At 37.7% G+C, this 12,385-nt stretch overlaps 1 protein-coding gene across 1 annotated transcript in view; it reads right to left on the bottom strand.

Moving 5' to 3' along the window:
• Positions 1–12,385, bottom strand: part of HECW1 (HECT, C2 and WW domain containing E3 ubiquitin protein ligase 1) — a 486,667-nt gene that overhangs the window by 123,713 nt on the left and 350,569 nt on the right. The window contains exons 13-15 of the mRNA XM_006925348.2: positions 10,564–10,706; positions 8,607–8,728; positions 6,268–6,453 (exon numbers count right to left, since the gene is read on the bottom strand). Of these exons, the coding sequence (XP_006925410.2) occupies positions 6,268–6,453; positions 8,607–8,728; positions 10,564–10,706 (451 nt within the window). The remainder of the gene's footprint in view (positions 1–6,267; positions 6,454–8,606; positions 8,729–10,563; positions 10,707–12,385) is intronic.

The raw sequence follows: 12,385 nt of genomic DNA, 5'->3' as shown, positions 1-12,385 counted from the left end.
CTGTTTCTTTTTCAGAAACAGATGCCATCAAAAAATTTTATATCTTTGTAACTATTGTGGCTTATTGAATCGAAGCTGCTGAATTTGATACAAGTTAAATGTTGCTTCCTTCAAGAATTAACTCATCTTTCTGGGGTTCAGATACTGAACAAGTAACACCTGACCTCATCCTAACTCTGCAGATGTATTTTTCACCCAAGAAATTTTGAATTTTAACAAGAGAGCCATTCTCCTGAACAACGACATTGATGGATAGTGAGCATACACAGACCTCATCTTGGAAGCCCAGTGTAACATCCTCGATCATGTTCTGTATATGACTACAGATAGCAAACAGTAGCCAGGTTCCTTTTTATTTCCCCATCATTTGTCAACCTAGAGTCTCTTCTTTTTTATTTCCCAAGGACACCGAGTTCTACATCAATGTGATTGAAGTCTCTCCAATGGGTGTCTCTGGGGCCCTTCACAATAATCATGTGTCCTTTCAGAGTGATATCTACTTTTTCTAGAATACTGACAGTCTGAGTGCCGAGAATGGTCTTCATCCTCACAGTAGGTGCAGCAGAGTTTAATCATTTTTAAGTGTACAATTTAGTGGCATTAAGTATATTCATTGTTGTGTAAACCATTACCACTATTCATGTTCCAAACTTTTTCATTTCCCAAACTGAGACTGTACTTACTTAAAAATAACTCCTTATTCTCTCCTTCCCCCGGCTCCTGGTGACAGCTATTCTACTTTCTGTCTCTATATCTTTGACTAGTCTAGATTTCTCACGTGAGAATATTTATTCTTCTGTGTCTTATTTCACTCGGCATGTTTTCAAGGTTCATCATTGTAGTAATTAATTGAATTTCTTAATTTTAGCAATGAATAACATTCCATTGCAGACATTACAACGCTTTTGTTTGTCCACTCATGCCAGCTCTATTTTTTTCATTTTTATTGAGATATAAGTGACAAATAAAAATTGTAGATAATTAAGAACCATGAAAGCTCTATTTTAAACTAAGTTCCATAACACAAAATTATATTATTTAAATCCTGACTTATTTTGTTTAGGTAATCCGATAGGTATAAAACACATTTTTCTACTATAACTGCATTTCTTTCATTTCCTTTCATATTTTTCTTTTAGTTTTCTTTATGTAATATAATATGATGTTATTTGGCTTATAAAATTTATGGTTATTGTATATTTTAATTGTGCCATTGATTAACATAAAGTCTTTATTTGATACCATTTAATGATTCTGAATTTGAACTCCTTTTTGTCTGATATTAATACACTACCATTGATTTTTCTGTTATTGTTTCACACTGTATTAATATTTATTTTTTATTTTTAAACTTTCTGAATCATTTCTCTTTTTTTTGACTGGATTTCTTAAAATTATCTAAGATGAAGGTTTGAGTTATTTTATTTTTACTTTTTTTTTACATCTCAAATATCCTGGTGTCATACATATTGTAAATGTTTTCTTCAATTTTTTTGTGTACCTTTTAAATATTTATGGTAGCTTTCTTTTTTGACATGTAAACATATTCTTTTTTTTTTATGGTTTCTACTTTTGGTGCCTGGATAAATCATTTTGTAGTGATGTCTTTTTTATAAGCCAGATCTGTTTATTACCAAATCTGAAAGTGTTTCCTTTTGGTACCTAAGTTTATCTTATTTTCACTTATCATTTTTAACTTTATGCTTGGCTTTACCTTTGTTATCTTATTTTTATTGTTTCCAGTTTCATTGTTTTCTTGTGGGGTTTTTTTTTGTGTATGTGTTTTGCTATATAACTATATTATGTTCATTTTTTTTTTTGTAGAAATTCAAAAGAGAAAAAAATCTTGTTCTGAATGATACAAACAAACAGTTGCCTTTTAACTACATTTAGTCTTTGTTTTTCAAATTATCCAATCTGACACCTTTAAACACAACTAGGAAGTCAGCACAACTTTCCTTGCACTCCTCACCTGCCCTCTTCCTGCTTCCTCTTCTTTTTCATTCTAGTTTCAGGATAGTGATCCAAAACGTTCCTATAAAACTATTCCTTTTTTATTGTATATTTTTATAGTATTTTATTATATATTTTCTGATATATTTTGAAGCATTTAACAGCAATTATTTTCATTTATATTTATGTATTTGATTTATTTAAATATTCACCACCAGTCCTTTTATACTATAATTTTTCCATTATTGATTTCCTGTTCTGCTATATTGTGAGCCACCTGGAGAATAGCTTTAGTGTTTTCTTAGGATGAGTAAAAGAGTAGGGTAAGCTCTGAAATCTTGCACATGACATTGTTTTCCTAGTGTATTTACACTTTGATGATACCAATTTGTCTGGATACAGGATGATTGGGCTATAGCCTTTTTCATCAATAACCTGTAGTTTTGTTCTGTGCATTTCTATAGTTTAGTTTTATGAATGAGAAGTTTAAAGCTTGTCTGATTTTTATTCTTTTGTAGGTAACTGCCATATTACCATGGCTATATATTGATAAGATCAAAAAGAAGACATTCGAGAGTATGTGTATATATAGAATTTGTTTTAATTAATTTTATTATAATTCACTAAGCCCAATTAACTTGCCCACCTGAACGATGTTTTAGATCACATTTTATTTTCAATATTTAATGATTTAATTAAATTAATATTTAATATTTAATTACTATGGCTGTACATATTAATCTGGTTTCTGCCTCAGGAACATCTATAAGTCATTCATGCAACAGAGATTTATTGATTGCCAACTATGTGCCAAGCTCTATTCTATGCTCTTGGGATTTCATCTATGAGCAAAACAAAGATTCTTGCTCTCAAAGAGCCTAAAATTCTGCTAGGAGAAACAGACAAAACAGGAAACCTAACACATATGTAAATTATACAGTGAGCGCATGGGTTAGGGATCTTGTGGGAGCTTGTGGTATTAAATTGAATAGTTAGGGTAGGCCTCACTGAGAAGGTGAGATATGTTTTTTTTCTTTTTCATTGTTTTTGCATTGTTTAAAACTTTTCCTTCACTTTTTGCAATCCGGTTTCTTCCTACCACTTGGGGGTTGCTTCTGTGTTCAGATTCTCTATCAGTGATTCGATTTTACATAGCATTTCTGCTGTGTTTTATCTTTACGCTATTACATTTTTTTCTTGCAATCTAATCTGTTTCTATGAGGTTGACTAGTTCATAAATTCATATTAGTAGAATCATACAATATTTCTTTTCCTGTGACTCGCTGATTTACCCTAACATGTCTTCCAGGTCTATTCATGTTGTCACATGTGTCAGAATTTCCTCTTTTTAAAGGCTGAATAATATTCCATTGCATGCTTATGCCACATTTTCTTTGTATATTCATCCATCAATGGACATTTAGGTTATTTCCATATTTTGTGTACTATGAATAATTCTGCAAGAAACATGGGAGCCCAGCTATTGCATCAAAATCAAGATTTTGATTTAATTTACACACACACACACACACACACACACACAACACACACACACACACACACACACACACACACACACAAACACCCAGAAGTGGGATTGCTAGATCATATATTAGTTTTATTTTCTTATGTCTCCTTCCTCTCAGCTTGTTTTTTGTTCATGGCTTCTTCTTGCTCAATAGAAGTCATGTGCTCCTGTATCATTTTGTGGATGACAAGCAGATATCTTTTAAAAATTCATTTCTATTTTCTGAAGAAAATTATACTATGAGATATAATTTTCTTAGATCATGATTCTGTTTCCTTTGCATAATAGTATGTCTTCATAGGCCCCTCCTCATTTTGTTGTTTTCATTCCTGCCACCATTTCATGTCTGCCTCAATAGGGATCTCCCCCTTTGCCCCCAGTCCCATGCCCTCAGCTCCAGCACCTCTCTGGATAATAGTCACCTTCCTCAGCTCAGCCCTAGAACTCACTTGAGGCCCACAGGCAATCTCTACCAAAGTCAATGAGAGGTTGTGTCCTGTATCCTCCTCTGTCAGACTTTTAAAATGACAAATGAGTCAGATGCTATTTTGTTCTTTGCTTTAGTCTTTGTCTCTGTGACCCTTTGTGAGGATGACTATGCATGCAAAGACACCAAACAACTTGGCCTCATTTCTTGTATTCTTACCACAGTGCATACTAAAAGTGAAGCTTACCATCTCTGAATGTGCCAATAAAGCAAGAAGCAGATTCTCACATTAACTTACTTTTTTATGTCAGTTATAAAATCAAGAAGGCAAGGCAGGCATTATTATTGCTACTTTATGATAAGCAAAATTGATAAGAGACTCAGAGAGGTGAAGTGACTTTTACAGGGTCATATGTCTGGAATGGGATGGGCCAGACCCGGTACAAGTCTTCCTACCTCTATTTTTTTCCATTACTCTCTATCGTTCCTCTCTATCCTATGGATTGTGGTTGCACATTTCAAATTTAAGGTTACTATTATAGTTCAGTACATGATTTGCCTCTTAGAAATTTTGTCTGACAACTGTGAGTCTGTGTGTGTATTCAATTAATAGGGAGTCAGAGAGACCCTTTTTGTGTGTGTCTGTCATCAAGCAGCTAGTTTGTATCATAACAGAAAGCAGAACTCAAGTCTTTCCATTTCAAATTTAGACTTTTTTCTTTCTTATGTATGATACTATCACACTAAACAAAATTAAAGGGAAAATGTCTTGCTAGAAATTCCCTAATATGCATTTTAAAATGATTAAATATTCAGTGCATGTCTCAGCTGTTGTGCTTTCTAGTTGTGTGAGGACTAGAAGGTGATGTGTGCCATGGAAGACCAGGGCTTATTGCATTTCGGGCCTTCCTGCATTCCATGGGCTCCCTGCTATTTGTAGCTTAGTGTGAGATCTTCAGTCATGGAAATCCAAGGCTAAACAATCAGTTTATATTCGTGTGTGCTCTTTGCATAAAAAACACTGCCTTTCTGTTCATTGATTCATAGTGGTGTCCTCTTGGCATATTGGTTAAGCAATAAATGCAAACATGGCCACTGCAGACCACTGAGACAAGGCACTTACACCCTAGCACTGATTCTTTACTTTCTGTTCTGGCTCAGACTTTATTTCCTATACTAACATACTTCAGCAAGTCCTCACAGTATAAATCACTGTCATTCTCCCAGAGGAGGATACATCTTGTAAATGAGAAGGTCTTGGGGAGCAGATTCTGGCTATAGCGGCTTTTCTGCTAACAAGGCACCCCCTTTTCCTTAATTAATCCCCAACTACAGAGGAGCAGGTCATAGAGCTTCCTTATATTAACAGACTTGCATTAAGTAGATACAATCTTTCTCCACATACTCTAGAGTCCAAGTGCTGAGGCACACTAAGGGGTTTGTGGGAGAGGGTTTGTGGCTCCCAGGGGCAATAACACCCCATCAACTCACTTGGAGGAATTGTGGCTTTCCAGGTTAACAATCATAGAGGAAAGGAACTGCGTAATGCAGTTTTCCACTGAAAAACATATCTGCTGGTGAGGCTTCTGATTTCTTTGATCCTAGAAGAGGGAGGGGTTCTTTGTACCAAAGTTTGCAAAAGATTGCACAGGGACAATTCTTTAGTAAAATTTTGGCTTGTCCTATAATTACATTGAGTTGGCTGATGGTGATTGAGATAAAAACATTCTCATTTTAGCAAACTCAGCTAGGCTTCTAAAGCATTGCTGGGAAGGATCAGTTTTGGTTAAGGTCATACAAAGGCAAAATGCAAGCCAGTTAACATGACTCAGGCTCAATATATCCCATCACTGTTTGCCAGGCTGTTTTAATGAGTACTGAAGGCTTATTAGAGAAATCACAATGAGCAATCTAATAATGTCACTCCTATTTAACTAATAATTTAATTTCTTGAGAGTTATAGTTGTCTAAGGAGGCAAAACAGTAAAAAGAGATTTAAACAGAATCTGGTTTCAAGTTCCAAAGCTAAATTTAAAAAGATGTAGACAGTAGACAGTAGTTTTCAACTGGATGTGATTTTGTCCCCCAGGGGATATATAGCAAAGTCACAGCTTGGGGAGAGTTGGATGCTATTGGCCTTAGTGGGCAGAAGCCAGGGATGCTGCTAAACATCCTACAATGCACAGGACAAAAACCCTGCTGTGGATAATTACTCTCCCCTTCCTACTGGTGGTGAATGGCATGTATCAGACACACAGGCTTTCCTCTCCTTACCAAACTCTCTCCCCACTTTCTCACTGTCTTCTCCTTCCAGGAAAGAGCTTCTTTGACGAAAAGCCTACACAACAGTCATACTCACCTTTCCCTGCTGGTCTGTTTTGATCTCCCAGCCCCGGGGCAATTCCAGCCGAGTGTCTGCAAACAGGTTGATGAAATTCACCAAGTCCCGATTGTGCTGGTAGCGTTCAAAATTGCGTGCGTCCCGCCGGACTTTCAGAATCATATGCTTTAAGCAGGTGCTACTGGTGAAGACTCGGTAGGCATTCTGAGATGGGGTCAGAACCAATTGGAGTAGAGAGTGGAGGATAAATAAAAACACAGACCAAGTACACTCTGAGCACCTAAATGTGATATAATGTGATTGCTGCACAGCCATTTATTGTAAGCCTCAAGGGCATAGCCTCAGAGAAGAGATTTTGCTCAAAAATTAAATGAGTACCCTTAAACCTGTTTGAGATCCTAACTCTACCTGCTGCTTCACAGCCTTGGACACAGTTGACCTCCTCGTGCATCTCAAAATCTCTACTCCTTTGTTCTTCCTTTATCTTCCCTCCTCCCTCTCTCTTAGCAGATTGCCTCTCTTAAGACTCTCTCTATCTCTCTGAGCATCATTCCTGTCTCTCTTTCACGGATCCTTCTTTGACTACACAGGTCTGCCTTTTTCTTCTTATCTGTCTACCTCAGGAATTCTTAATTTAGGCTTCCTGGGATTTAAGGCAGGACTTCAGAGGTCTGTCACTCCTTTGAATCCTCTGTATAAATGTGTGTGAAGGGGTTAGGGAATAAGAAAGAAATTTTAAAAGTTCCAGTAGTTTCTAATTGTGCAAATGACAATTCATGGCACATGGGGATGGTGTGTGTGTGTGTGTGTGTGTGTGTGTGTGTGTGTGTGTGATGATATGAAAGACTGCTTGTAGCCAGAGCAGGCTGGTACAGTGGCTCCTCTCAGCTTAGTGCCCCCTAGTGCCCAGTGCTGAGGGCATCAATTTCTGGCATCGTTGTCTCTTTGTTACTCACCCCTGCACCACTGGGCAGCTGCTCTGGGTCTAACCACTCTATATCTCAGAGGCCTCGCAGATGTAACCTACTAAAAACTGATCTCCTTTTACCCCTGCAACAACCTTTGTCACCTCATCAAACTACTACATCTGCCTAATGGAGTCACTACCTAACAGGTGACCAAAGCAAAAAGAATTCAGACTTTCTTGAGTCCTCATCTCCCATTTCCCTTAAATCTCAGTGGTCCCAAGCACTGTTATTGATTCTATGCAGAAATAGCTCCTGAACTGAATCATTCCTTTCTATACAACCAGCCCCTTACTTAGGGCAGGCCTTGATCATCTCTCACTTGAGCAGCTGAATCAGCCTCTAGTCTTAGCTCCTCAGTTTCTCCCACACTTCCACCAGAGAAAATACTTCATCAAACACCTTGATCATTTAATGCCAATGTTTAAGACTGCTGTTGGTTCCTGTTGCCTATTGAAGTAGATCCAGGTTCTTATTTATGTCTTACCAGGCATTCCCCTACTTATTCTCTAGCCCTTCTTACCACCTTTGCTTGTCACCACATTCTAGCCACACTGGACCAACCCTTGGCCCCTTCTCCTTCTGCCTGCAACTTCTTCCCTGGACACTTTCAACCTTCAAGACTCAATTCAGCAGTTGCCTCCTCAAGAATGTTTCCCGATGTTCCATCTCCTGTGTTTGCAGAGCATTTCATTCCTCACTGAGGTCAGGTCCTGTCTGGACACATTAGACAGGTCTTTTTACATGTCTGTTGCTTTGCAAAACAGAGCTCCTGCTATTTAGGTATCAGCCTAATCTGTCTTTGTGACTTTAGCACCTAAATCCGTGCCTGAACTACAGAAAATGTTATTGAATAAAAGAATTAATGAAAATAGTGATGTCGTGTCATTGCTTTCTTGAAAATACACACAAATTGAAAAAAAAAAACTACATATGTAAACAATCGCATCAAATTTAACTTAAGTGTGATATTTAAAATGACTAATTATATTAAAAATTAACCTAGTTATTCATCTAGAATAAATCTATTTTAAAATTTCATTAACAAAAGTGATTTTATAAAATGATTCAGGCTAAAGGGAATCTGTCAACTTCATAATCTTGTTCCTTTAAAAATTTTAACAATAATAAAACTAATATTTTTTTGCAAAGAACTTTCACTGCCATTAACACACTTGAGTCTAACGAAAAACCTGAAGAAGCAACAGCATTTCTAAATCCAGCTCTCCTCCTTTTTGGGATTATTACACAGGGTAAAAAGAGCGGACTGAGCTTTTTTTTTTTTTCCTTGCCTGGGTTAAAATGCTACACACTTTAATGTATCAAGTGACTTTGCAAAGTTGTCTTTGCTGAAGCCAAGCCATGTTCACTTTGCCATTTTGGATCACTCACATAATTGGTATGCAGCACAGTGAAGAATTCCGGATTGGTGATGAACTTGACTGCTGGGGACTGCAGCAACAAGGTGATTTTTTGTGAATTTACTGGAGAAAGTGACCCTTCTCTCCTCAGATCTGGAAAAAGTGAAGCAAAGCAACAAAGTGCATTGGAGAAAAGTCATTTCAAACACAGTATTTCTCTGTACACCAGCAGCACGCAAGCCTTCACTTATACAGTTGGAGTCAGCTATTGTTTTTAATAGTAATCTGACCAGGAGTTGGTGATATGACCAGGTATTACAGAGAAACAACCAGATGTTACAGAGATCTGACTAGGAGTCATATCACTTTGTGTATGTCAGTTAAGAACCATTATGTCCTAGGAGTTTCCTGTATAACTTCAGTTAGCCTCAAGTCCTTGAATACCTTTTCTCTTTTATATCAATTACTTTTTTCTTTCTTTATAAATTTCTAATCGAAGCTGCGGTAGGTTGTTTGCAGGAAAGGCCACAATTCTTCCCCTCCCTGCATCCACATCCATCTGCATGCGTCTCCCCTTGTTGAATTGAGCTGGCCATGTATCTGGTTTTAACCACAGAATTTGGCAGAGATTTGAAGCCAGGGTTTCAAGAAGCCTGTATGTCCCCATCTTCATTCAGAACTCTACCATCACCATGAGTACAAGATGAGTAGCCACGGGAAGAGAAACAAGCTACCCTAGTTGAGGCCCTCTCAGGGCAAACAGACCATGGCCGATCTGACAGCTGACCAAGGATGCATGGATGAGCCCTGAGGTGTCCTGAGGAATCACCCAGCTTAGCTCTGCTCAAATTGCCCACCTGCAGGACTGTGGGATAAACGCATGGATGTGAGTTTAAGCTACTAAGCTTTGGGAGTTTGTTATACAGCAAATGCCAGCGGATCTAATACTAAATTCATAAATATATTTTCTGCTCCTTCGTTTCTCATGTCTTTAATTACTCAACCACTTTACCACATTGCTCTCAGAAGGTCAAAGAAATTAATGATAGAAAAGCCTAAATTAGTCAATTTAGTTAGCATATCTGATAAAATAAAATAGAGGCAATTAAAATTGTTGGTGGAACTGTGTACATACATTTAAAAGAATGTATAAAATTGTCCACTATTCTGCATTACCATAGAGAGCTGAGACCTGGCAAGACTGGAAACACAAACTTGCTTACTCAGACTATTTTCTGAGCTTTCTTTTTGCAAATAAATTTACCATCGCTTAACTCAATTTAAAAAAGTAGATTATTAGGATGTCACTGTGATCATTTTATGTCATTACAGGTATAAAAAGTGAAAGCCAGTCTCTTATGCCTTTTGAATATTCTCATCTGAGTTCACTCAGACAGTTTGGAAGAAATGACAACCAGATACCTATAGTATTTGGTAGAAAGGCTCTCATATCATGTGCATAACCATAAGCCCAAGGGAAAAATCTCTTTACTCACAAGTACTCCCTCAGGGAGAATTGTATTTTATCCCAAAAACAAACAAGTAAGTATTCTTATTTGTAGTGTTGTTATGTGGCTCTTTTGAAGTAAACTGAATTTTTTATTGCATGTTTTATTTATAAGTGGAAAATCCTTAGGATAACCACAAATAAATTTACTTAACTAGAAATAATTAAGCTACTGAAAAAATTGCCTTGATGCACAAGTACTGTAGAAAACTCAGCCCTGAGTCCCTGGAAATCATCTGCTTTTCTGTCTTCAGACCCCCAAGCCATGGTGCCGGTGTTCTCTTTATGCGAATCCACTTCTTTAGTTTCTAGTGGGAAACTTCTGTCTGTTTTACCTTATTGGTACCTTGTCTTTTTATCCTCTGCCCTGACCTCCACCCATTCCATTGCTCTCTTTCCCCTAGGGCATAGCACAATGCCACAAGGTAAGGAGAGGGACTCAATACACCTTGTCACACAGTAACAGGATCTCCTTACATACCTAAGCTTGACTGAGAAGATTCAGCCTCTGAGTCACTCCCACCGCCTCCTCCGGTGCCTCCTGCTGGGGCTTGCTCACAACTTTGGCTACCAGAATCTTCTTCAGGCCTCTCTGCTGCAATGGTTCGCTGAATATTTTGATACCTTTGCATTAGGAAATGGAAAGAAAAGAGTTAACTTGTTTGTTGATTTGTTGGGGGCTGGTGCTTTGAATCAGATAACTGGGGAAATCTTTAAAGAATTGTCTTGAATGTCAGGAAAAAGATACTTAAAATTCTCACAAGAGAGCCAAAACAATTACCAAGATAAGTATGGCTGGATGATTTGACTTCTCTTCTCTTTGTTTTGTGAACTATGATGAGTTTTAAATATGGTGACTTTTTAAAAAACCAACACAAATAATAACTAATCATTAAAAAACTGCCTACACCTTGCATTAAACAAAATCTGGTGAAATCTAAAATAAAGCTGTGGGAAGTAACTTAAAATGTTATAATAAAGATATCAAATTACCTACAGATTATTATAATAAGTCCACAAAGTAAAATAGTATTTCTACTTCTCACCTTTTTTTACTTGGCAGGTAACTGATACAACTAGCAGGGGTTGTGGAAATACTATACTATAAAAGTATGCTGACAGAAAAATAAATGTCATGGCAGCCAAATGTTTTCTGCTTATTTAAAGGCTCTTTTTATTTTTCTTCCCAAGTTGGAGATTTAGTCAGTTGGTCAGCCAGTCAGTCACCTTACCAGATACCTACTAAATATTTACTAACTCTTCCAATATTTCCAGGCTCTGTGCTGGACTTTCAGATCAAACAGAAGACTAGAATATGACATCACACTCTGCACACACACGGTCAAAAAGGAACTCTAAGTAAACCATAATAAATGTGAAAAAGCTCTCTTAGATGTGTGAGAGTTGTGTGAATACAGATGAGAAAACACCTAAGACATATTCATTTTGAAATCAGAGTATGAATTAACTGGGGAGCTTGCAGGGGGAAAAAAAAATACACACACACACACACACACACACACAGATGATAACATGCCCCAAAGAGTTCATCTTTGGAGAACTTTGAGAAGCTTGATGGTGACAGGATATGTGGGCCTTGGGCAGTGCTAGGAGACCAGCAGAGGGGAGATAGAGAACACCTAGCAGGTTGCCCCGGCAGCAGTTTGAATGTTATTCTCTAGGCACAAGTTCTCCAAAATGAGCTGCATCAGAATCACCTTTTTAAAACACAGGACTTTTAAAACACAGACTGCAGGGCTATACTCCCAGAGTCTGTCTGTTTCAGTCTGTCTGGGTGAAGAAGGCAAGAATTTGCATTTCTAGCTACTTCTCAAGTGATACTGATGCTACTGGAATCAATTTTGAGAACAACTGCTGTAGGGGCTTGGTAACTGCTGAAAAACAGAGACAGATTCAGCTGTATACTGAGAATGACGTCCCCTATAGAGTTGGGGAGAGCAGTTGAGGACTACTGCACCAGTCCAGGCTGAAGATACTAAAGGCCTGGCCCAGGAAGGAGTGGTAAACCTTGCTGGATCTTTAAGCCTAATGCTGAGGGAGGGAAAACATACTTATTGTAGGGTCACTCAATCACCTCTATCTGACCGAAAAGTACAGACATTTCCTAAATTTCCCTGCCCTGATAGCCTGCTTTGCCTAATTTGCATTGTATTTTTAGGCAGATGTCTAGCTGTCTCTTTTCTGTTCGCCCTGCTCTACTTCCTTTACTTCAAGCAGCCTCCCTTCTCCCTCCCCATATGACCTCTATTTTACTTAATATCTCTCAGCCTACCAAAGTACAT

This window comes from Pteropus alecto, unplaced genomic scaffold, assembly GCF_000325575.1.
Source record: "Pteropus alecto unplaced genomic scaffold, ASM32557v1 scaffold109, whole genome shotgun sequence".
In the NCBI taxonomy this organism is placed as follows: Eukaryota; Metazoa; Chordata; class Mammalia; order Chiroptera; family Pteropodidae; genus Pteropus; species Pteropus alecto.
This window is presented reverse-complemented; position numbering and strand designations above follow the sequence as displayed.